The sequence below is a fragment of the Phoxinus phoxinus genome (assembly GCF_949152265.1).
Source record: "Phoxinus phoxinus genome assembly, chromosome: 23".
Classification (NCBI taxonomy): Eukaryota; Metazoa; Chordata; class Actinopteri; order Cypriniformes; family Leuciscidae; genus Phoxinus; species Phoxinus phoxinus.
This window is the reverse complement of record NC_136898.1, coordinates 14454734-14481141: the sequence shown is the minus strand read 5'-3', so window position 1 is coordinate 14481141 and position 26408 is coordinate 14454734. Positions and strand designations below refer to the sequence as shown.

The 26408-nt window shown below is 38.1% G+C and overlaps 2 protein-coding genes across 2 annotated transcripts; both read right to left on the bottom strand.

Annotated features, from left to right (window-relative positions):
* Window positions 1–183: 183 nt before the first annotated feature.
* On the bottom strand, window positions 184–5830 carry smpd1 (sphingomyelin phosphodiesterase 1). The gene is made up of 6 exons (XM_079599321.1): window positions 5254–5830; window positions 3863–4638; window positions 2886–3057; window positions 2165–2241; window positions 1691–1836; window positions 184–1260 (listed from the first exon to the last, which is right to left on the bottom strand). The coding sequence occupies exons 1-6, from the start codon at window positions 5476–5478 to the stop codon at window positions 863–865; spliced, it is 1794 nt and encodes a 597-aa protein (XP_079455447.1). The 5' UTR covers window positions 5479–5830; the 3' UTR covers window positions 184–862.
* A 1347-nt stretch (window positions 5831–7177) lies between these two features.
* On the bottom strand, window positions 7178–26406 carry ilk (integrin-linked kinase). Its single transcript, XM_079599006.1, has 13 exons — window positions 26008–26406; window positions 23408–23687; window positions 16020–16185; window positions 15625–15720; window positions 13874–13970; window positions 13640–13723; window positions 13383–13468; window positions 13182–13291; window positions 9999–10126; window positions 9709–9830; window positions 8501–8600; window positions 8013–8143; window positions 7178–7930 (listed from the first exon to the last, which is right to left on the bottom strand). Exons 2-13 carry the CDS (start codon window positions 23494–23496, stop codon window positions 7781–7783), a joined length of 1359 nt encoding a protein of 452 aa, XP_079455132.1. The 5' UTR covers window positions 23497–23687; window positions 26008–26406; the 3' UTR covers window positions 7178–7780.
* Between the last annotated feature and the right edge of the window lie 2 nt (window positions 26407–26408).

Genomic DNA, 26408 nt, shown 5'->3' with positions numbered 1-26408 from the left:
ATTCATGTAGGCTATAACTTTGATGAAAGGTTTGGTCCACTTCAAATGTTGACTATTGAACATGTAATTAATTCCAATGATGGCAAAGCTGAATTTTCAGCATCATTACTAGTCTTCAATGTCACACGATCCTTCAGAAATCATTCTAATTTGTAGTGTACATAGCTTAAACCTATAAACAAACCACTTCAAAGTATTTCTTTATTTAGTAAGACCTTCAGATAACCCATGATTTCAAAATTCATAAAGCCCCACTACAATTGCAAAATAATTTATCAGCAAGTGTGACAATCATAGAATCTCCTGAGTACATAATTTCTTTACCAATTGAAACAAATAGTGTGTAATGACTTGGTGTTGAATCAACAAACTGTCATCTCATACGATTTGCCTTGAACAGGCTCCAGTGTGCATACTAGTGTAGGTCATTGCAGGAAGAGAACACACACAAAAAAATGAGTAACTGACCACAACCCACTCGAGTGACGCAAAACACTCTGAACCCTTTAAGTGAGAATGAGAACTGAGCAATTGTGGTTTTTATGAAGCTCTAACACACCACACCACTTGGTTGTGAGGTCACTACCCGTTCCATTTTCAACCAGTAATGCTTTCCTCAGGTTCACTGCTCTAAACTACACGTCTTTCCGAGAACTGACTTTAACCCAATCTTGTCCATACACCTACAGCTGTTAATGCCAACAATGTCCATAGCAAGTCAGCAAAAAAGAAAAATCAAATAGTTTGATGTTGAGGACAAATGCTATCAAAAATATTCAAAAGAAAGTGCTAAAATCAAGAGTCTGTGACGTTGGCGTGGTATTAAACCCATTAGAGCTCTAAGGCCATTTTTTATATTTTCTCAACACATTGTCTTCCTAAAAGAGTGCTCATCTCCGTGTAGCACATCACATTGTATTAAAATGTCGTATCGCCCGCTGTGCAGGAGGCAGATTAGTGACGTCTTGCAAGTGTCTGTGCAGGGCTTTGATACGTGGCCTTTATGAAAGAGGTACCAGAAGCGCTGGAAGACACGGTCATCATTCACCATGATTTTGATCAAACCGTCCATGTCTGCTGGGAAGAGTGTGGACAAACCGTAGGCCTCAGAGGCGCGGTACAGCGAGGTCCATGACGGGCTGGGGTAGGGTTTTGAGGGCCGTTTGTTGGCGAGAGTCAGGTTGAGAATAAAGGTCTCGTGATCCAAAACCATGCGACTGCTGCCTGGGTAGTTTCCATCCACGTAATAAACACGATATCCTGACCATAAAAAGTGATGTTAAAGCAATAAACTGACAATGATTTTACCATGGTAAAGTTTATCAAGAGGTTTTTTTACACATTATATTGCGGTTGGCAATTTTTATAAAGACACCAATGCTAACTAAATGCCAACATAAAATAACTAAATGCTAAATGCTAAAATGAAACAAAAAACAATGCTAAATTAAAACAAAATAACAATGCTAAAATAAAATAATGTTAACAAAAAAAATCATCAATAAAAAAACTAGATTGTAAAATAAAAAGAGACAAAAATAACCAAATGCAAAAGATTCCAAAAGAAAACTCAATATAAAAGCTCAAATTAAAAACTAGATGCTAAAACAATATAAGCAAGATGCTACAATTAAATAAAACTAAATGCTAAAAGAAAGAATACAACTACTAATATGGTTATTAAAAGTACCTGGGTTCAGGTTGACATAAGTAGTCACACTCGGGGCAATGAAAGCCACACTCAGTGGACGGGTCATTGTTTCCTCATCATAGAACATCTGAAACTCATCGACGTGTGTGTGTCCGAAAAACTGACCAGTTATGGTGCTTTCATATCTGAAAAAAACATGAAAGGATTAGAAAGGAACCAGACTGATTGCTAAAGTGAAGTTGACTCAAGTGAACCATTAACCACTGCACTACATACACCTACTGATACAAATGGGAAATATATACAATCATCTCAAAAACAGGCAGTTACAGTCAACATGACCCATTTTCACAACAATACGACACTTATGACCATAAAAGACACTGTGTAATAAGCCTTTAGGCTGCAGTCACGTAGTTGTGTTGACCCAGCTAGGGGTTACAACAGATGAAAGTGCACGGGTTGTGAACAGCAGGATAGGCTATACAATGTTCACACAGAACAGTGACTGACCTGTTGACTATATGATAGTAGTTCCAACTCCAACTGCTCAGGCAGAGACCCGGCGGGATGTGACCGATGATGTGGACCTGAGAGAGACCAGACAGAGCTCTGCTTAGATTTGCTTTTTGAACAAAACTAAATATCTTGGTGTTGAAATAAAAAAATAAAAATCCTGGACCCTCACCCTTCTACAAAATCATGTGACATTTAGTGGTAAAAACAATAGATTACAATACAGTAATAGCCCAAAAGTGATATGTCCAGCCAAGGATAATTGTTGACATCACCCTTTATTCAAATATTACTTAAGAGTTTGCAAGCACATTGCATAGTTGTTCTTTGAGTACATTTTTAATTTGTAATAACGCAATGAAACGCCAAATTGTGTTGATTTTTGAATTTTTGGTTTTCCTGATCGGTCCGATCACGTTCCGCTGGACGGTTGCACCACTTTTGGCCACTACTGCAGATCATTAGCATCTGATATGTAATGTTAAAATTAAAACTGAAACGCTGCACCCACTGAATCACACATCCGCTTCTGGTTGGTCTGACTCATGACCAGTTGCTTGGTTGTTTAAACACTTCTAACCCACAGACACAAACACTATCACTGCAACTTGTTAAACTGCTGCAACATGCAAAGGCTTTCAACACTGTTCCGTTTTCTCACGTTCTTAGAGAAACCAGACAACATCTTTTTTTCTTGAGTTCTGTAAACTTGTCTGACCTTCTCTCCCTTGTTCTCAGACTCTTGCAGTGTGTGAATGAGCCACTGGAGCTGATCGGCCGGGTCTGTGGAGTTCACCATCAGCCAGTAGTTCTCTCGTGCACAGAAGTTCATGTTCAGAGACACCAGCCTCAAACCCCGCTGAACTTCCACAGTGTAGAACCCTCCACGCCTGGAGAAGGCAACACAAACAAACAAATCAAACTAATTGTATGTTTGCATTTCAAATGTTATTTTAAAAATAACAATTAAACCATAGCAATTACAACAATACTAATTCAAATGAAAATAATAATTAAACTAAGTATTAAAACACCAAACGGATCTGTAGTATTGCATTTGAAAATAAAGCTGCAAAAATATAATTAATAAAATTAATAATTAAACAATAGCAATAACATTAAATAATGTTATAATATTAATATGGTTTATAATTTATAAACCATTTATCATTATAATAATTATTTTTAAACAGTAAGAGTGAAAACACCAGAAAGGTATCTATCCATCTATGGCATTGTATTTAAAATGTTTAGCTACAAAATATGATAATAAATTAGGTCTAATAATAATATAAATAATAAAATCATATCAAAAACAATTATACTACTACTACTATTAGGCCTATATTACTAATATTATTAGGAACTAAAAGTGAAAACTTCACAAATGATCTATAGTATCATTTAAAATATTAAGCTACAAGTCATAATCATGAAAATAATAGTTAAACATTAGCAATAATAATTGTTATTATAAAACTATAAATGTGAAAACATCACAAATGTATCCATGCATGCAGTATTGAATTTAAAATATTAAGCAACAAAATATGACGTAATAATAATAATTCAAAACAATTACAACAACAACATTCTTGATATGATTTTATGAATTGATCAGTGACAATACTCATTTATATCAGAGAGTGTGATATAATTTGTACAGACTTGTATAGTCTTTCCATCAGTATTTACCGTATGGTCTCGAGTGCTTCCTCAGGGAGCCAGGATGCCCACTCCTTCGCCATGGTGTTATACAGCCAGCGGGACGACCAATTCCCATGTACAAACGGAGGTGGGAAACTATTCACCGGAGTGCTCTCGTGATTCCCCACGGATGGGTACACGGTTACATTAGGCCCCAGGTGTTTGAGTATCAGTCCAGTGATGATGGTGAGCTCGTTCAGCTGTTGTTTCCGGGTCTGAGACCAGACGTTGTGTGCTGGAATGTCTCCTGTCCAGTACACCCAATCCCATGGGCCGGATTTGGCTAAGGTTTGGAGGAGATTCTCCACTGTGCGTAGAGGCAGGTCACATTTGCCATATGTGCCCCAGTATCCGGCTCCAGTGTGCTTCCAACTGATCCTCCCGGAGTCATTCCGACAGCACAGTGGCTTCTTACAATCTACAAGGCTGCCCTCGGCGTACTCCGCATCCCAGTGGATATCTGTGAGGAACAGGATCCTGCTCTGCGGAGAGCCTGTTTTGGGAGGGGTGGGTGGTTTAATTGGGGGTTTGGGGACCAGTGGCAGGGATACATTCCAGGGGGCATAAATATCAAAATGGCCACACGTAGGTCCAACCAGCAGAGCGCAAGCCTCCGAGGGCCAGAGGAAGGACTCCTGCAGCGCACGGATGAAATCTTCTCGGAAGAGCTCAGTGATCTCTCGGCACACATCTGGATCAGCGAGGTGCAGTCGGACACAGGCATCTCCCAGAACATGTGCCACACGCTCCTTGTTTGAGTCACTCTGGTCATAAAGAAAGCACAGAACTTAATAGTTGACACTCTTCATTTTCATGGACAGATCAGAAACTTCACTCAAATGATTTTGTACAGGGGTATTTGAGGTTAGAGCATAACAATTATCCATTTAGAATATAATAATCTAACAAATGTATAAATATGCATTTAAATATATTTTGAATATGCTTTTAGTTTAAATGTACGTTTTTACTTTAATGTATAGAGTGAAAATAAAATGTATGTAATTATTTGAAAAATTGTCTAAAAATATTATATACACAACATGGGCAACAAGATTTATAATATACACAAGATATGTTTATATCATATGTTTATATTTTATATAAACTATATAGACACACACACACACACATATATATATATGATTAATTCTACTATTATTAGCCTGCTATAACATAAATATACACATTTGTATACAATATATTGGCCTATGATGGCAGGCAGCTCAACGAGTATCTTACTGAACAAAAACGAACTGTGTGAACTTCACTTTCAGCTCTCTAAAAACAAGACAACCTTTATTACAACAAGAAAGCCAGGGGAGTAAAAACAGGCAATAAGGTCATGGAAATAGCGTAAAGTAAAGTATGTGTCTCACCAGCAGCGCGATGTCAACCGAGGCGAAGATCGCTTTACACACCGCGCAGGACATGTTGTGCCAGCTGAACCCGACCTTCAACCGATCGAACTCCTCCACGAACCGCAGCTGGGGCGCATCTCTGTCACCTTCAAGAGGGTATGAGAAGACAATAAGGACAGAAAACAATGTCCAGACCGTGAAGACACCGCTTAAGGTGGAGAACCCGAAACCTGGACGCTTCATCCTGGCTGCGACACTGCGGTAAACTGTAACTTATCAGTTCCCCGTCATTACATATAAAGTCTGTAGCGACGACTCCAGGAAAACGTGTTTATTCTTGAACAGATTCTGAGGAAGAAACTGTTAGTCCTGGAGTGTATGTGTAAATAAAACAAGCGTCAGAATTACTCGAATTCGCGTTTTGTTTTTAAGCAATTGTGAATATCTAAATTGTGTTTTGAGGAGCCAGTTGTCTATCTACCCTCCTCACAACTACTGTACCGCGACCCGGGCGAACGTGCCCTGAAGTGTTTATATTGCGTCAGCTGACTGATCACGTGACATGCCGACAAAGCTTCTGACAAGTCATGTGCCTTACTGCTTTTGTAAACATGAAAGTTATATTTATAATATATTAGTATATAGGACAATGACGTGAATCTGCTTCTTTGTCCGGAACTATTAAATAAAAATAAAAAATAAAAATAATAATAATAAATTGAAATTGATACAACTGACTTGAGTACATCTTAAATTTCGGAATTAAAAATAATGTTTATATTTTTGACAGACTTATACCGTCCAGGTGGTATAATTATCGAGAGAGAAAAAAATCTTAAAAGGCTGACATTTTAACATCTAAAAAAAAGAAATGGTGGAATTTAGTATTCATCATTTAAAATATTTATTTTAAAACAAAGCAATTTAGTTTAAAAAACAGTATTAATAAAAAATGGTCCATTACCAACATCAAGGAATTTTGCTGATTTTTTTTATGTGACAAGAAAATCAAAAACACAACCCCTTTAGATTTGGTCAGGTAAAAAGAAAAAAGTTTTTAACTTTTTAGAAGTTTAAAGCATTTTATTTAGAAGACCACATCGCAAGACACTGTTGTCAATTTTCATGTCAACAACCCAATCATTTATTTTCTGACCGATAAATGAACACAGATCAAAACACTTTGCATGGCCAAAAACATTTTATTTGTTCTTATTTTCTTTTAGTAAACTTTAGTTATCATGAATAAAATATAAACAGTCCAAATCTCCAAAATAAAGAATTAAGTTTCATTAAAAACCTCACAGGGTGAGAAAACAGTAAGCATAAGTTAGATAACCAGTCTGTTTTTCATTATCACCGCTATTTGCTTTTCAAAACACAAAAAGAAACACTGTGAAACAAAAAAAAAGATAATTTATGCATGTCAAGCATGCTTGTTTTTGTCTCTTGGTTTTCCTATTGCATACTGGTGAGTGGATAAGAGGAACACTGTGAAAGCAAAACAAGGAAGTAAATAGATGTAGTGTTTAGAAAAGCAAAAAAATGAAGGCACTCATGGGCAGCCTAATGTATCGCCCATGAAAAAAAAAACATGTATACAAGTATAAAAATCTCTCAGATATTTCAGCACGTAACATGCTTAACATGTACAATGTAAATTAGAATACAGGAGCCGGAGGCGTGTTAGTTACATAACAGAGGATGCAGCAATCATGCATTTGTATGGATCAAGTAAATATAGGTTTATGGGAGCTAGAACTAGAGATATGACCCATGATGCGTGTCAATCTTTGACACAAACGTTCTCACATTTGATGTGACGTGTAAATGGCTCTTCCTTTAAGCATATGGTACCTTAATCTAACATATCAGGTTTTTATAACGTATTTCCCTGCTATGAGAGGGACTGTACAATCGTGATATTACGGGCACTTCATAGTTTATTTTTTTTGTTACATGATAAGGCATAAAATTGGCATTAGCTATTGCATTATTGCACTGCTTTTTTTTTTCAAACAGATACATCTCAGGCAAACTTGGCCTATAGGTCTTATGTTATCAGGACAATCTAAAGAAAACACATAGTTGAAAGACAATGGCACGATGCTTTAAATACTAACAGCGGCTGATGCATACACATTTGCATATCATACAGATTTTGAGTTTGGTGGCGTCCCTTTGAAGGAGTGACAATGACAGAAATGGAGCGAGTGGAGCAAAATGTGGGAGTGGTTAGTTGAAAACTGATTTCACTGTACATTCACTGCGTCCAAAGACCGGTGCCGCCACTTCTTGTTTAATGGCTATAGAAAACAGGGTTTTGAGAGGAGCGTCCAGAAAACACACATATGCACAAACACACGTCATCTTCACTGATTGCATGTAAGAATATAGGATAGTGAGAACGTGGCTTTTAAAAATGTTCAACGGCGCTTCCACAAAGCGTTTTTTTTCTTTAGCAGAGGGCTACAGTGGCATAGAGCACTTTGGTGAGTGGTGAATTTTAAGGCAATACTGTGAACTCAGCGTTTGCAGGGATGTTTCATTTGTCTTGCATCTTCTCTAGGATGGGCACGATCATGTCAAATTTGGGCCTCTTGGCGGGGTCCTCGTTCATGCAGATCTTCATTAGCTTGCAGATGTGGGGGGAGATGCCCGGCGGGATGGTGGGCCGCAGTCCCTCTAGTGCCACCTAGTGGAGAGAATAGGGATAAGGGTGTTTGGTTTGGCTCTTGCTTGCCAAAGTCAGGTGCGTATGATGGAATCCATCTCACCTTCATGCCGATCTCCATGTTTGAGAGGTCAGCGAACGGCACCTCTCTGGTGACGAGCTCCCAGAGCAACACGGCGAAGCTCCACATGTCCGCAGAGCGCCGGTTTATCTCCTCGGGCTTCTTCTGCAGGGCTGAGAGGAGATGTGGAGGGAGGTGTTAAGGTATCAGTGGATCAAAACTTTAGTTTAAGATTACATTTATTGTTGTTCTGCAAGTTTTCGCAGGCGAACAGCCCTCACAGACTTCACAACATTGGTCATGTAGATTCACCGCGTTCAACACAAAGCTGCTTGGTTTGAAAGTGACTTCTGTGTGAGCTGTGCTTCATGCATCACTACACTATTGACAATAGACAATGGACTTTTTTGCCTTAATGCGCAGTAATTTTGCTAATTTGACCGTACATTAGACTGATATATTGGATAAAGTGAAATCTTCTTGAGAAGTTTGAAATGAAGAATTTAGAGAGTGAAGGAGAGGAATGATACCTTCAGGTGCCACCCATGCGGGAGAGTACATCCTGCCGGGACACTGGAAGGAGAACTTCACATCTGCCATGCTTATCCTGGCCGTCATGTCCTCGTCAATCTGATGTCAGTGAATCAATGAGATCAGGATAACTGAGCATGAAACGCTTATTTAGGCCAAACTCACTGTTTTTGCTTCATACAAACTGCAGAAAAACTGAAGCTTAATCAGTGTACCCTCTTATTCCCATTCTAAATAAATGGGAAACTAATACTTTTTTTCAGCAAGGATGCATTGAATTGACCAAATGTGACTTTTACATTGTTAGAAAAAACATTTGAAATAAATGTGTTGTTTTGAACTTCTTTTCATCAAAGAATCCTGAAAAAACATGCATCACAGTTTCTGCAATATTGAAATACTTTAAAATATTAAGCAGCACAACTGTTTTCAACATATATAATAATGATAAGAAATGTTTCTTGAGCACCAAATCAGTATTTTAAAATGATTTTTTAAAGGATCCTGCTGAAAACTCAGCTTTGCCATCATGAATAAATTACATACTGTATAATTTTTTTAATAATTGTAATTAGATTTCACAATATTGCTGTTTTACTGTATTTTTGAATAAATAAATGCAGCCTTGGTGAACATAAGAAACTTATTTCAAAAACATAAAAAAATGTCTAATGTTAGCAAGTACAGCTCTGAGTAGTTTGATACTCGTGCAGTTTTGCCTTGGTTTCACTTGTTTGTGGGTCAATGCCAATTGTGCTTTAAACTGATCGTGACTTTCACAGATTTAAATTTTCTACTGGACATTACAGACCATTGATGTTTGTTAACTAAAGACAATGAGAAATCCACAACCAAAGAATGTTCTTTCGCTGCAACACTGCATCTTGAATCTCTCAACTTGTGATGGGAAGCACAGAAACTTCAGAGAACTAAGACAGTTTACACGCAGTTCCTGTTCACAGGGGTGTATCCCCTGAGACTACATTTAAGGAGTTCCACTGAATCAGTTCCACATACCATGACAGCAAATTAACAAACGTGAGTTTTGCAATGACTGGTTAACATTGAGTAACGAATGTCTGTGGAAATGAATTACAGCAAAGCTTATGTTGCCTAGCAGAAAAGACAGGAATAGATAGACACACTGGAAAACCCCACAGTTGTAGAAACCAAGATTAGTGGGAAACGTCTGCTTTCCGTTGCTCACCATGACACTCTTGCTGTTGAGATAATGCCGAGGGATCATGGGCTCCAGTGTGTGCAGGAAAGCCATTCCACACGCTATATCCAGGGCAAACTTCACAGCCTGCGTCTGATCCACAACAAAGTCTAAATGGACGAGAGAAAGAAGAAAAGAAAAAAAGAGTCAGGAAAAATAAAACTGCAGAACGTCTAGAATTGAAAGAGCATTTAAGAATATTTTCAACATTAAACATTTAAATGAAGCAGACATACACCACGTGATTTGTGTGAGACAGTAATGTGTGTTTTACTCACTGGTCCCCTCGTGAAGCACATTGTAGAGGGAGCCATAGGGCATCCAGTGTGTAATTATGATTGGATGAGGGGCGGGAGGAGCTTGACACGCCCCCAACATGGGCAACACATTGGGGTGGGAGAAGATTCTACAGCAGGGGAGACGGGACGCATGAACACACAGATACAACAGAGAGACCACTAACACGATGGAGACATTTCACAGATTAAAGATGACAGATCAGGACTGCCCTCTCTTTTGGAATAAAATAGTTCACCTAGACTTTTCCCTTTTTCCATCTTTAAATGTGAACCCTTTGGTATTGATGATATACCTGTATTGACGATAACCATGATATTTAGAATAATTCAAATTGAATCTGGTTGACACTCCAACATAGTAGGTGTTCACTTCTGTACAGTTATGGTTACAAACACTAAATTAATAAATAGAAAACACAAAATAAAGTTAGATGAATTTGACTGATAGCATTTTTTTTATTTCAAGATAATTAAACGTGATAATGTGGCACTCCTAGTTCAGAATCAGCTTGATTTGTGAACCAATTGCTCTTTTGAGTCTAATCTTTATAATAAATCAGTGGATTCAGTTCACAAAACCAGTCTGAGGCCACATCCACACGAAGCCAGAGCTTTCCCTATCCGATGTTTTTTTTGCCTCGTTCTAAAAAATAATTCCGTAAACACGGCGTCGTCTCAAGAAATATCTGCGTACACACGAAACCACTGAAACCGACTCAAAACGATGTAGTATACATCCCAGACCAGTATGTAGCGCTGTAATTCTGCCATATAGATACAATAAAAACGGAGAAGAAGACTTTGAGCATGCGCATAAACCTTGCGCGCTGTATACAATAATATTACACAGTAGCTTCTTCTTTTCTTTTTTTACCAAGAACTTTATTAAACAATATGAACAACCATAAATGGCCTGGTACAATAGGGATGAGTCACGAATCACGATATTCAATTAGTTATCGGACTCATAAAGCTTGCCACAAAGAACCGGCAAAAGTAATGAATGAGTCAAATATAGCAAGGAGACATTTTAACAGTTTAAAAGTAGACATTTCAAGCATTCTATATATTTCTGAGTTTCGGTTAATTTATGAGACGAGTTCCAGTTCACGAGCAATGCAAGTTATATTGCGCCGGCGCGTCCATGTCATGATTATATTGTCAGCTATATTTGCTTCATATTTATTAAATCCAGGCAATTGGTTGATGAAACTTTGACTAAAATTAAGATACAATTTATACAAAACGAAATTCACTTTAAAGAAAGGCTTTATACCAACCAGCTTTATATAAAACAAAACTTAATGTGGTCAAAATTATGTCTCCCGCTATATTGCGCATCTTATGATTACTCATGCTGTTCACTTTCATAAATCAACATAGAGGAAATAAAAAATAACATATTATTTAAACATACATATGAAACTAAATACATTTTCTTTAATGGCTACAACAGGCTTACTGAGAAATGTAATGTCGGAGTGGAATTTGAGCGAGCGCCGTTGTGCCGGCGAGCATGTGCGTTTTTTGAACAGCCTAATAATAATCAAATAATTCCCAGTGATCGTCAAATATTTTTTTAGTTTGAAATGCCCATCCCTACAAAATACAAAATGTCTTAATCAGACAACAGACCAGCACCATAGCATAATAAAAATATAAAGAAATACAATAAAAATACATTTAAGTAAATAATATATAAAGTAATAAAAGAGGCTCAGTAGCTTCTGCAGCATTATATTATATTTTTATACAAGCAGTCGGCAGGTGTTGTTCCTGTTACGTGACTAGCAGTGTCCGACTAGTCGACATGACATCATCGTTTCACAAAATATACGGATTGGCTGTACACACGAAAACGCAAGCGTGTCGTTTTCAGATTTATCCACTTTGGGACCCGGTTTCAAAAAATAGCGGTTTCAGTCTCTCAAAACGCCGGATCCGTGTGGACGAAACGCCAATACGACACAAAATTTGTCCGTATACAGCTAAACGCGTCTCCGTGTGGACAGGGCCTGAATGATATTAATAATCCGGTTGCAGCAGTTAACAGCTAAATGAAGCAGAAGGTTATCAGTGAAAGATGACTTAACTGATGTTATGTTTATCACATAAAGCTATCGTAAGACTTAAGACTGAATATAGTGCAAAAGGCGTCTGTGGCTTTTTGAAGCTTGAAATTGCAAGTACGATTAGAACCTTCTCTGTTTGTTTCCACAAAAGAAAGAAAGTCATACATATATGGAAAATTGCTATTATCATCAGATATTAGTATCAATTAGATTTAAAAAAATATGTTTTATTTAAATTAAAGCTTTACCGGTAATAATTTTGTTGTGTATTTTTGTAATTTTTATTCGTTTTTTTTTAAAATGTCCATATAGTTTTTATGAATTTTTATTTCAGTTTTGGTTTGTTATTGTAGTACATCAAGTTAAAACTAAATTAAAATTAGAAATGTTTCCTTGACAAATAGCTGAAATAGGTTTATTTTATAATTTATATTATTTTTTAACAAGTAAAGAAATTGTTTTTTATGTTTCAAAGAGGTGGTTGAACATGATTTCACTTTTTTTTAACTTATTTTAACTTGGTGATATCACCAACCCCAGAATTTACATAAACCCGCCCCCTGAACACGATTTATAGATTATCATGACAGAATATGCTAATCGATGACTAGAAGATAACCACACATACGCTACATAAATTCATCAACTAATCCTACAGAAATATCCTGTTGCTTCTACAAGTTGTCACTTCTTCTTGAGTCTCCATCATTGTCTGACACGGTTTGAACATAAAAGGCTAAAAGTTTTGGAAATTTTTAGTGCATAAGACATGAGTTCTTGAAGCTCCGTCCTCTGTGCCACGAGCAGCAGCTCATTTGCATTTAAAGGAACACACAAAAAATGGTGCGTTTTGGCTCACCCTCAAAAAGTGACAGCTATATAAAAATATATGTGGGGTATTTTGAGCTAAAACTTCACATACACACTCTGGGGACATCAAAGACTCATTTTACATCTTGTGAAAAGGGCATTATACCACTCGTTTAATTTTAGGCAACTATAATAACCCTGATTTGGAATGAGTTATGATGACAGAATTCATTCCCTTTAATCTGTGTAATCTGAGCACATAGGACTGGCGGTTCATCACCTTAGTTTAGGATATTCCTCATTGAAGTCACGACTCTTTCTAGTAGTCCAGTCCCGCACATGAAGCATCTTGATCACAATCTCTGTGCCCTGCCAGCGGCCCTGCCACAGCTGCCAGAGAGAAGAGACATCAGTGTTTCCATAAACGCTCTGAGACATGGTTTGGGTAGCTATTGTGGTTTAGTTTGGTAAATGAGCTCACCTCCCCAGAGTGATTCTCGTTGATCTTGGCCAGCATGGAGAGCTGCTTATAATCTATGCCCGCGGTTTTGTTTAGTGTGCCGTTACCTGCAGACATCATGAAACAAATGAAACAATCAAACCTTTATTGTGGATAATTCCTATAATCTTATATTGCAACCTATACACAGTTCCACTGAATGACAATAAAAGGCTTGTTTGCCCAAAGCATCTGCGTGATGAATGTAAATGAGAATCAGATGTTCTGAGGGCGCTTACGTGGTCGAGTTCGAGTGGTTCCCTTCCAGAAAGAGTCCTTGAAAGGAACTTTGGACAGGCTCTGTCCCTGTTTCTCCGCCAGCTCTGATTCATAAACACAACAGAATTATTAGGCCTGATGCAACATATTATAACAGAAACAAATCTCCGAAGCTTCACAATCTAAGCAAACAATCCTCCAACAAATCTACTGCTGACGTCACATTTGCTACATTAGTAAAGAAGAGTGTTTACCTTTCAGATTTGCAGCAAGCGGTGGTTTGGCCTTGTCCAGTGGAGTTTCACCATATTTGTTGCAGATGTTCACCTGAGCACCATTATTGACCAAATCCTGGAGAGAAGATATGCAATAACATATCAGGTACAACAGAAACTCAATTCAGGTATCAATTTCAAAATTCCATACTTTTCCAGACCCAAATTTCCAAAATCCTCTGAAGATTTTTAAGACCATATTTAACACAAATGGTTCACGCAGCATTATATTTGGTATATAGTACAATCATCTGTAAATATTTGTTTCATTTAATTGGTTTTCTCGAAGTGATAACACGCACTTACATGATGAGAAGAAACCTAAAATGCTTTATAACCTGCATATTCACGTTTTGATACTGTAATCATGGTTTGAGGTTGCACAATCACCAAACAGCAAAGTACAGTATGAGTTAAATGATGGTTTGCTCATTATCTGTTGCTGGTTTGAGTGGCATACGCACATTCGTTAAGTGAAGTTCAAAAGAGACTTGCATATGTTAAAGACAAACAGTTTTGCATAATGAAAATGTGCACCTTGAATTTATTCAGTTGTGTTTGACAATCACTAAACGGTACTAAATTTTTGCCATGAAATTACTCTGCTTGTATGATACATTTTTTAAAATTCTTAATTTTATATTTTAGAAAACTGAATATGGGATATTTTTTCATACTTTTCCCAAACCTGCAAATTAGCTTACTCAAATCAAATTCCATACGTTTCCAAAAAGCATAGGAATCCTGCAAATTGTTATGTTTTGTAAACCACTGAATGCCAATGTTTAAACATTTCCATTATTTCTGCAAAAAAAATTAAATAAAACTATGTAGTGGTTGCCTTTTTTGATCAGTGTTATTTTACTGTTTTAATTTTAGTAAGTTTTAGTAATTTTTTTTAAATATGTCCATTTACCCCAGTTTCAGTTTTAATAATTTTAGTACTTCAGTGCATTTATTTTAGTTGCCAAGTCAACATTTCTCATTTTCGTTTAAGTTTTCGATACAATAAAAATGAACCGGAACTATAGAGCTCCAAAAATGTCAAATAAATAAATAAATGAACACAGAAGTGGTTAATATGACTGTAACCACTTACTAGGACTATATTCCAAGGCTTCTGAAACCGTACTAAAGCTTTATGTGAAAGACAGACCAAAATTCAAACTCTCATTTATAACACAAGAGCAGCTTATACATTCTGCAAAATATCTTTTAGTTGTGTTCCACAGAAGAAAATAAATGTATGTACTATCCCAACAAAAAGCTATTGTATGGATTCAGAAGACTTGGAATTTATTGCATGAGGACCAAGGGGACCACTTGTTCATCAAATATGATCAATACTGAAAATATTAAAATTCATAGACATACCAGTATACACACTTGTTATCAGTATATTGGTTGCAGAAACACAAATTTAAACTTTCAAATAATATGTAAAATACATTTTAAAATTATGATTTTGTGTGAAACGTTGAGGGTCTACGCTTTGTAATGATACCACATTTGACTGGTAAAGTTCCATAAGGACTTTTAAATATCAAAGGAAGATTGTAATGACATAGTTCCGGACCCGTTATCGGTTTACGACCTTGAGAGGGTTTTTCAAAGTCTTGTCCCCATTTATTATAATTACATGGAAAACAGCCATTGATGTGCCAACTGAAATGTTTTCTAAACAATCTAGAATTTCTCATTTTTCCCAGCAGAGGGCACTTCAGACTAACCTCAGCCACCAGGTCATGGGCCCAGAAGCAAGCATAATGGAGAGGGGTGTTGCCGTGCTCGTTTGCCGCATTGGTATCTGCTTTACACTGGATCAGCTAGACAACACAAACCACAACAAGATTCAGTATCCAGAACAGCAAACACAAATCATCCATTTCAAATCTGTTTTATAGAACTAAAAGGCAAAAAATGGACATCGTCAGTTCCTTTATTCCTTCTTAAGAAGGTTTTCAAGTTTGTGTGTGAAAGTATTTATAACTCTGGGAGCTTCTGTTTGCAGCTGTGTGTTTGTTTACACCTTTCCATGACCGTTGTGGTCACTGTGGTTGTTCAGGTGCAGATGTGTGAGTGCGTCTGTGTTAGTGAGCGTTTATCCGCTACGTTCTGTTCGCACCTTGGCCAGAATGTCACGGTGGCCGTGGCTCGCAGCCAGGTGCAGGGGTGTGTCGTCTCCGCGGTTCATGACATTGATGCGCGCCCCTCTCATGATGAGCATATCCACGACACCCGAACGACCCTCACGGCACGCCCAGTGCAACGGACTGAACCCGTGATCATCCCTACGAGAAACAGACGAGTCAGTAGCATGATTATCACATCAATACTTAAAGTCACACTCAAAAAATATTTATGCCTAAGTTTAAAATGTAAAATTTCCATGTATTTGGATTACACAGTATTAACAATCTAATATCTGACCCATTTCATTTATGTATCACATTAAGCTTGTTTGTTAAAACCAATATTTTTTGAGTGCATACAGGTTGGGAAATGATGACAGTAGTTTCATTTTTGGGTGAGCTGTCCCTTTATATCAAGGCAGTTTTTTTAAAGCAGTGGTTGGCGGTAAACTGTCTCCAGTCAGGCTAGTGTTCTCTCTCTCAGCTGTCTGTCTCCAGCCAGTTAAATATAAACAGCCGTTAACTGGCCCTTTCCTCTAGATTATGTATACCCCCCTCCCCCCCGCTGTTTGAGTCCGAGATCCGTTCGCAGGCCTTCCTATTTCCTTTTCAAAACCGCAGTAAAACTCGCACTTTCTTCAAGTCGACAGTGACGCTTAAGTTACAATAACAACACAGTGATCAGATCAGAGCCTGTGCATTAGTGCTGCTACTGACAGCTCACATGAACTGATTCAATTGAGGTTTTTACTATTTACTATTACTACAGTATTAAATACCACTGAACGCAACTGCTGTGAAAGTGTTATAAAGGTAAAGTCTGCAGCTGGCTATGCTCATCCCCACAGAGATCAGTTGTAAAGTCTGTGGTAATGAAGTGTTTGTTGAAGAGCTGGGTGTGTGCAGTACAGTAGGAAGCCTCTGGATAAATAGTCAGGCCAGTAGCGTGGCTAAACTTAGGGGTAGCTGCTGAAACTTCTCACAAGGTTCTGCCAGAACAGACCAGACCACACACACACACACACACACAAACAACTCACACTCACAGTCAAGTTTGGCCACAGCTGAAGGGGTTAAAGACAAAAACCTACAAAAAATAAAGATAAATAAAGAGGAAGAACCCCTGCCCCCAACAAATCAATTCATTAAATTGGATTGGAAACCTACATGAGCTTCCCAATGGGAATTCCGGAATGTTATTTCCGGCCAAGCGGCACATTTCAAGGAAAGAATGCAAAAAAGGCACGGAAAAAAAGTTGCAAACAAAGCAGGACAGCAGCGAAGAAAGGAAGCTTAAAAGAAAAGAAAAAGGGAAATAAAAGAAAGGGTAGGAATAAAGAAAGTACAGAAAAATAAAGCAGAAAAGGAAGAAAATTGGACAGGAAGGAAGCGGAGAAGAAAGAAAGAAAATGAAATGAAAAAGAAAGTGGTAAACAAAGGAAGCATGAAAGGAAGAATCATAAAAGGAAGAAACTGTGAAAGACAGGAAGAAAGTTGGAAAGAAGAAAGGAAGAAATTAAGAAAGTGGGGAAAAACAAGAAAAGGAAGAGGAAACGGAAGAAAATGGGACAGAAAGGAAGCCAGTTGGAATTAATGGAAGGAAGTGAAAAGAAAGAACAGAAAAAAAAGAAAGCAGAAAAGGAAGAAAATGGGACAAAAAAGGAAAGGAGGAGGGAAGGAAGCGAAAAAAAAAGAAAAAAGAGGCAAGATAATAGGACATTAGCAAGAAAAAAAAGCAAGGAAGCGGGAAAGAAAGCAAAGAAAGAAGGAAAAAGAAAGAAGGAGAATGAATGAAGGACAGCTGCTCATCATTCAGCAACGCTCCATCACACTAATGAAGCAGCGGAGGCCTGGACTGAGGAAACCAGAGCGGGAACCACAGGAAATGAGGAAAACAAGCTAGCGGCTCTCTTCCTTAGCCTGTGTGAGCGGAGCGCTCTGCTTAATTTATGCCTACTTGCTTTCCCTTGTCCTTGTAAGGATGTGAAGCATGCACTGTTAACAAGCACACACACACAGAGAAAGAGAGAAAGGAACGTTTACGCTAACAGACTTACAAACGTACAAAGACAGACTATGTAAACATTGATACTGGAGTCACACAGTTGAAAGATTTCGTCTCGAGTCTGCGGTTATACGATCAAAGAGTTGAAAAGCTCTCTTATTAAGAGCTTCCTCCGGCCAAAAAGCTGATGATTTAAACGCGCCACTCCACATCTGAGTTCAGGTTTCTAGCTTTCAGCACTGGTGGAGTAATCTGGTTGAGTGAAAGCTCATACTGAATTAGATCATAAGCCACACACCAGTGAGGCGCCATGGTCTATAAACATATCTGAGCTAGCAGGCGAGTGAAGTGGGCAAAATTGAGGTACGTTACAGGAAATGTGACTGAAACAGGGCAAATAATATCGACGCTGGACATCTTAAAGGTAGTTTCTGATTCAAACCGCACATCAAAGCGGATGTTATATTTTTAGACAGTGCGGCTGTTAAAATAGAGGAAGCATTTTTAATAGTAACTGATTTGATGTGCTTCTGATTGGCTTGAGCTGCCGCAGCTTCAGTGTCTGTTTTGACGCCACAGAGACAAACACAGCTGTAACCTGGCATTTAGTTTCTTCTGGAGTCCTCCTGTCCAGACTTCAAGAATGAAAAACAGCCACAAAAAGTGTCAGTTCCTCTTTGAGTCACAATTTGAGAGCAGACTAAGTCGACTTAAAATGGCATTCGCCATAGAGAGGCACAGATGCAAAACTTGGGCGATGATACGGATATCCGATCTTCAAAACAACTTGAAACATAGATGGTGTAACACAGTAATATACATTGCACACACACAAAAAAGTTCATTTGCAAGAGTACAAAAAAAACTTTTAACAAAAAAAAAAAAAAACATTTACTCAATACTTAAGTCATATTCTTGCAATTTAGTATTGCAATATAGTTGTATTTAAAAAAACGTATTAATAGCCTTGCTGAAACTGTTGAGCTTTAAAGTTTACACGAAATCAAAATTGACCGTTTTTTCTTTTTTAATAGGCCTACATATTTGTGTTCTAAATGATTATGAATTTAATTTCTCTAACTAAATACGATCTATCAGTTAATTTGTCATTTTTTATCAAAATGTAAAAACTTGACCTTTGAAATTAATGTTTTATAATAAATCACATTTTTAAAAGTCAAATGTCATTCATTTTTATCATTTTGATTAATATTGATTTATACTTGTGTATATTAAAGGTTTACCAACATACCTGAAACAGAAAAATCAACTGTGTGAATTTGTCATGGTTGAGATTTGAGTAAACCTTTTTCTACCTTTTTATTCTTTGTATTTCTTGGCAATTTTTTTTCATCAGTCATTTCAATTTCATTGATGAAATTAACAGTTCTGATTTGATCCATCTGGAATTTATCAAAAAAATTTTGAGTTTGCCAAACCAATGTCTAGACTGTACTGTAGCTTTTTGGGAATTACATTATTTTCCCTTCAGTTGAACAGGAAGATCATTTCAAAAGGAGTAATTTTTTACATTTTGATGAATCATAGCATACTAATAAATCAAAGTGAGTAAAGTAATATGTCTATTTTAATTTCACACTGACTCTTAAACAAATAAACAATTTCAAAATCAACTTAAACGGAGGCTTCAGGCATAATGGCCAACATAAGGACATTTCCATAGAAAACTCTAGCTAGATCAGTTAAGATGGACATTAAACAAAGTTCAGTTTGTTGACTGACATGCTGTAATGCGAGGCATAAACTACACCCATGTATGTCTGCAATTTCCTGTCTCCTCCCACAAGCGCGTAAGGTCGTGACATCTGAAGCCATGCTAAAACTCTTCAGAACTGAATCACACAGCCCCTCTTCTTCACAGCAGTGGAATCAATTTATTAGGCAATCCTCAACAGGCTAGAGCAAAAGGCAAATCCCTTAGCTGGAGTTTTTCTATTTCTGGAAAAGGAAAACACTTTGAGATGGGTAAGAAGGGAGGGAGGGAGAAAGAGAGCGAGAGAAGCGACACAGAGAGGACTGGTATGGCTCAAGTCAGCATGCTTTGCTTGGTGAGCTCATCGTATGGAAACTATTCATCCCAACCATTTAGTTTTAGCCCAGACCGTTCTCTCCTCCCCCTCTTATGAGTCACAAATTAGACATAGACTCCTACTCACACAGGTTTGTAAAAGATCAGCTGCTGTTTAGAGTAGGGAATTGACATATAGCAGACAACGAGAGCGCTAACATATGAAGGGTGTCTCTAATTAAAAAATACAATAAAAATAGCAACCGGAGTTGGCATTTTCCCCTGCTGGCTGATTTTCAAGCCAGTAAGTGAAACATTTCCTTACAGTCACTACTTCAGCCATGTGAAGAGCACAGGAAATGCCTAGATTGTGATCTACATCGGACACGACGGCACGCCTCCCTAAATGGTTCATCTAAACTAGCCGCTGCCTGCAATCTGCTGATTTTGTGCTGAATCAGCCCCGGCCAACCATTAGTCTCCGAACAGTTGCTTTCAGGTGATAACTCTTGTGTGCTGACAGCAGGAGATGCAGGTCCACATCAAATCCCTTACAAGTTCTCGGAAATCCACCTGAACATTTTTCTCTCTCTTCTGTGCTTCTCAGCTGTTCTGGGATGTATTAGTGAAGGAAGGCAGGCCAAGGCTGTTTTGTGAGAGGGAGCTTGGCAGAGCTGGAGGTATTTGAAGAGGGTGCATGGAGCAACTCTGTGTATGCTCTGCGCCATATAGGGCTAGAAGTGAAATTCTGGTCTTCAACACGTGTGGAATGTTTTTCATTTCGTTTACAAGACATAGACAGGATATTTTAGGTTGTATTTCTTTAAAACTAGGCTAACCATGATGAGTTTACCACAAAAGGCATGCACAATATTAACATTCTATAATAATAATTTAATGATATGCTCCATACCTGAAAAATGACTAATAAAATAATATTATGACCAGAGTTGTCAAAAGTACCGACTTCGGTACTGAAATTTAAAAGATGTGACGATACCAGCATTTTCCTCTAGCATTTTGAGCACTGTTGAACGGATTCTTAAACACCTCTGATTGGCCATTGTGTTCACGCGCTCAACATATAGGCTACTGTATGTCTGTGATTTGCTACAATGATCAACGCTTCAAAAACATGTGACCCACAAAACCAGTCACATGGGTCTGAAATCTGAACAAATAAGCTTTCCATTGATGTATGGTTTGTTGGGATGGGATAATATTTGGCTGAGATAGACCAACGCTACTTTTGCGTCATCGAAGGGTAACGCCCCTTTTTTGGGGAAAACAAACGGATTCCCCCGAGAACAGAACTCGCTCTAGATCTGCAAAGTTTCTTAAAAAGCAAAAATGGCACAAACATACACACTCTCTTTGCCGGCCGAGGACCGTGAGCGGTATTTAAAGAGTAAGTAGCCTATTTTTTTTGTCATTAACACACTCACAGTATGACAAACTAGACGATGAGGCCATGTCAAAAGGAGTCGGTGGTTTACTTGGATCATATTTCACTTGATTTATTTTAAGCTATTGACATAGTTTTGTTATCGACTAGCTATACTAGTTAGAAAGACGAAGCTGCTAGCAGCTAACGTTAAAGTTACGTGATTAGCTCTCACTAGGCACGCTACCTTGGCTGTTAACTGATTTTACTGTTGAAATAGTGGCAGGCTAGGACTAAAGTGGACTTGGCTGGTTTCTGCTTGTGTCACTAATTCAACCCCCCAAACTATCTGTATTTAACATGAAGTAGTGTACTTGCTAGTTACTGGCTTTAATTTCGTTATCATACCAACTAAACTGCTGCTAGCAGCTTCATCTTTCTAACGTTAACTAGTAACAACGTTAGCTAGTCGACAACAAAACTATATCAATAGCTTAAATCAAGTGAAATATGATCCAAGTAAACCACCGACTCCTCTAGACATCGTCTAGTTTGTCATACTGTGAGTGTGTTAATGACAAAAAAATAGGCTATTTATTTGGTGATTCCACGAGACAGTGGTAACGTAGATGTCTGAAACTCTGAATAGTCCATATTTGGCCACTGCGTGGGGTCATTAATCCAGTTTTCGACCATTTCAAAGGGACACCTCTGTATCCCCATATCCAGTAGCTTCTTTAAATACCACTCATGGTCCTCGGCCGGCAAAGAGTGTGTATATTTGTGCCATTTTTGCTGTCAATAAACTTATTAGAGCGAGTTCTGTTCTCAGGGGAATCCGTTTGTCTTCCCCCAAAAAGGGGCGTTACCCTTCGATGACGCAAAAGTAGCGTTGGTCTATACAACAATTTGAAAATCTGGAATCTGAGGGTGCAAGAAAATTTGTCCTTTAAATTTGTCCATTTATGTTCGCGATTGTGCTACATTCACTCACAAAAATAAATATTTCATATATTTACGGTTGGAAATTTACAAAATATCTTCATGGAACATGATCTTTACTATAATATCCTAATGATTTCTGGCATAAAAGAAAACGCGATAATTTTGACCCATACAATGTATTGTTGGCTATTGCCACAAATATACCCGTGCGACATGAGACTGGTTTTGTGATCCAGGGCCACATATGTCTTCATCGAGCGATTGCATAGATACACACGGGAGCGCTTAAAAGCAGTGTCTATCAGCGCCCGCTTTTAAGCGCTCCCGTGTGTATCTATGCAAGTGAAGAGCGTCAAAGACATGTTCAGACATCACGACAGACATATATGTTGAGCGCGTGAACACAATGGCCAATCAGAAGTGTTTAAGAATCCGCTCAACAGCGCTCAAAATGCTAGAGGGAAATGCTGGTATCATCACATTTAAAAATGTCAGTACCGACTTGGTACCGAAGTCGGTACTTTTTGACAACTCTCTAATTATGACTAATAATAAATAAATAAATTATAATTTTTAATTATACAAGAGTAATATACTAATACTGAATCTCATTAACGCTTCAAAACCATCTGATTGAAATATATAAGCCGTGTACGCCACGACAGACCAAATAACTGAATGAAATCCACAACAGATGAAGTGATAAAATCTTCCCGCATCGTCTTTCTGAGCCACTGCAGCCAGGGATTAAAAGACAGATAAAAGTGTAAGGGGTGAACTAAGGGACAAGCCTTGACAGAAGATCCTTCTCCATGTGTGTACAACTACAAACAGAACATTTTCTTTACAATACAATCCAAGTTTCGCAAAGTTTTTAGAGGGCTTGGCCTACAAGGATCCTCCCCTATCAGTTTGAATGAGAAATGTAGGTAATAACCGCTTAAAAAACACAAAGAAGTGGTCTCTACAACCACACTGCAATCTACCTAATAACAGCTCTGACTAAATACATACTCACCCCTGGTTTAGGTCATTTTCTGTGTTGTCCAACCATAGGCGGACAGCTACCGCATTGCCTTCACGGCACTGAGTGAAGATGTCATCCATCTCGGCACCCTCTCTCCTCTCACACTACCGGAATCGTTCGTCCCCTACCAGGAGTGTCCTGGGAGAGGCGTCTGATGCAGCTGTACCCTGAAGACGACAGGCGAGGGCTGACAGAACATCCAGCCAGGGGAAGGGTGCGTTGGGACAGTCTCTTCACTGCCTCAGGGCAAGTGTCTGGTGTCTGCGCTGCACTGCAGAGAAACGAGAAGGAAGCTCAGATGAGCTGTCCTGAACACAATTTGCACAAAACACACGGTCACAGTCCAAGTCACTAGGGAACAATGACTAAAAACTGAAAAATAACAAGTAGCCAGGCAGAAGCGAAAGGGTGAGAGACAATGACATGATGCTCAGTCTTGTTTGTTAATTTGAATGACTTGAATGACATGACTTGAAGGCAAGATCCAAATTGTGAATTCAACTTATCCACAAAATTGGATTATCGCATAAAACATTTCCGAATAAAGCAACGCTTCCATCCCATGTGTTCAAGAGAACAAAATCGGAATCGGAAGTTGCTGCATTTGGGGAAGCCACTGTGGCTCTTTTTTCCTACATCATAACGCATAATTTCAGCATACATCATTTTCATACATCAAAACGCAATAAACGCTGTCATGTTATCTTGTGTTCGGATGCCTGATATTTGTGAACGCAATCATGTGAGACATTATACAAATATCACGGCAAAATCACGTGTTTTTTGTTGCGCAATGCGCAATGAAGGATTTATTCTGTAAATGTGTTTCCATCGTAGTTTATGCTCATGTTTCTTGTGGGATAGAAAAATTATCCGCGGCAATTGAGTGCAAGTTTTTACGTGCATTTTTATTTATTTATGCGCATCTTGGCACATCACTAAACTGATGGTTTCCATCCAGCGTTTTTCATGCAATATCCCAAAATGTGCACAAAAACAGGTGGATGCAGACATAGCTAATGATATTTATTCTTCAAAATATCTTATTTTATGTTTCACAAAAGAAAGAATATACATTGAATATGCAAGTCACAGGTTTAGAATGACATGAGGGTGAATAAACAACAGAATTTTTATATTTGGATGAGCTATTCCTTTAATTCACCACAGATTTAAGCAATGGGTTCAAAAAATTGTTCATTAAGTGGTGATAGCCTAGGAGGTGATGAATACCCATGTAATCATGCAGGTCTCGGCTTGTTATAACATACATAACGTAACACTCCCTTACTGAGTCCAAAACATCTCTCTGCCAACAGAATGTGTTTCTTTAATACTCTGACATCACTCTAACTCATACTTTAAACAGGTCTTTGCAAAGACCCGTCATACTTATGAAAAGCTACTTCTGTGTCTGTGTTTCTGTTTAATTCGAGAATTTAAGTTCATGTCACATTTATTTAAAACAAAATGGAAAATGCGTGAAATACATTTAAGAAGCTATTTCTCATATAAACTATCATGCACTGTATACTTTGCGGAGAATGTTTGAGTTGGGAAACTGGAGAGAGAGTATTCACTTACAGAAAATGACAGACAAATTAGATAAAAGCAGACTAATATTGATTCAGTTAAATATGAATTCAATCACAAAGACACTAAAAGGTAAACATGATAGTTAAGACTCAGAAAGAGGAGTATAATTTGACAGACAGACAGAGGTCTACAGGTCTCTATTCAAACAGGTCTATATGGCAAAAGATAGTTCTATGTTCTAACAGATGACAGGTCACAGGTAGATGTCTTAAACAGATTTTGTTTAAACGGACAGATAGCAAAATAGAAGAAAAACAGACAAAATGAGAGACAGACCGGTATGCATGGGGACAGATTGAAAAGTTCAAACAGGCAGGCATACAGTTAGAATGATGGACAGATATGTTTATGAGTGAACAGACAGTTATGTTCAGACAGAGAGGCAAGTAAGTGTTCAAACAGAATGGGACACACATATACAGACTGACAGATAGATACAGGTCAGATCTATAGATGTGTTCAAACAGAAACAGATGGGTATGTGTTTAAGAAGATAGATAGATAGATAGATAGATAGATAGATAGATAGATAGATAGATAGATAGATAGATAGATAGATAGATAGATAGATAGACTAGTGTTTGTAGCAGATAGATCGAATTTGTGGCAGATAGATAGTATTTGTAGCAGACAGACAGTCAGGCGGTCAACAGACAGAGGTAACGTTACGCGTGTTCTCTCAATAAAACTGACATTAGCCGCGTAGCTAACAGACACTCCATTCAAAGAGTCTAAAGACTCCTAATGATGGGTGAACCAAAAGAAGAAGAAAAAAAACACGATAAGAATTATAATGTAATTAATCATGCACAATTTATTTATTTTCACTCTACGCTTTATTTATGGCTATTCAGTAGTGGTTTTGTCTTGTAGTGAGCTAGTACGCTAATTGTGCTAGCAATCATATAACGTTACGCCCACAGTCACAGAACTTCACGATCAACACACGATTCACGCTTCCTTCACACTCAATCGATCATAACAACCACCGTTACCTGTTTATGTGGCCGCTTTCAGCTGAAGTGGACCAACGGTAATGATTGGGACAGTCCGGACCGAGACTCTTCCAGCGTCCACACCCTTCTAGAGCCCGAGTCTGTGATCTCCTCCCCACCGACAGACATTCACTCATTCCCCGCAGAACACGTCACTGCAGCGCCCCCGGCTGGAGAGTGAGGAAAACATGCGCCTCGGGACACGGTTTTCTCTCTCTTCAGAACTGTGCTTGTGGTTATGATTAATTTTCATTTATATACATGAATTTACCAAACATCTGCCCAAACTTAGTAAATTTGCATGGTCCTTTATGTTACATCAGTATTAGAGGCGAATAAAATTGCGTTCTTCTACACACGCAGAAACGTACTATGGCAGATGACGACTATTATGCCTGCAG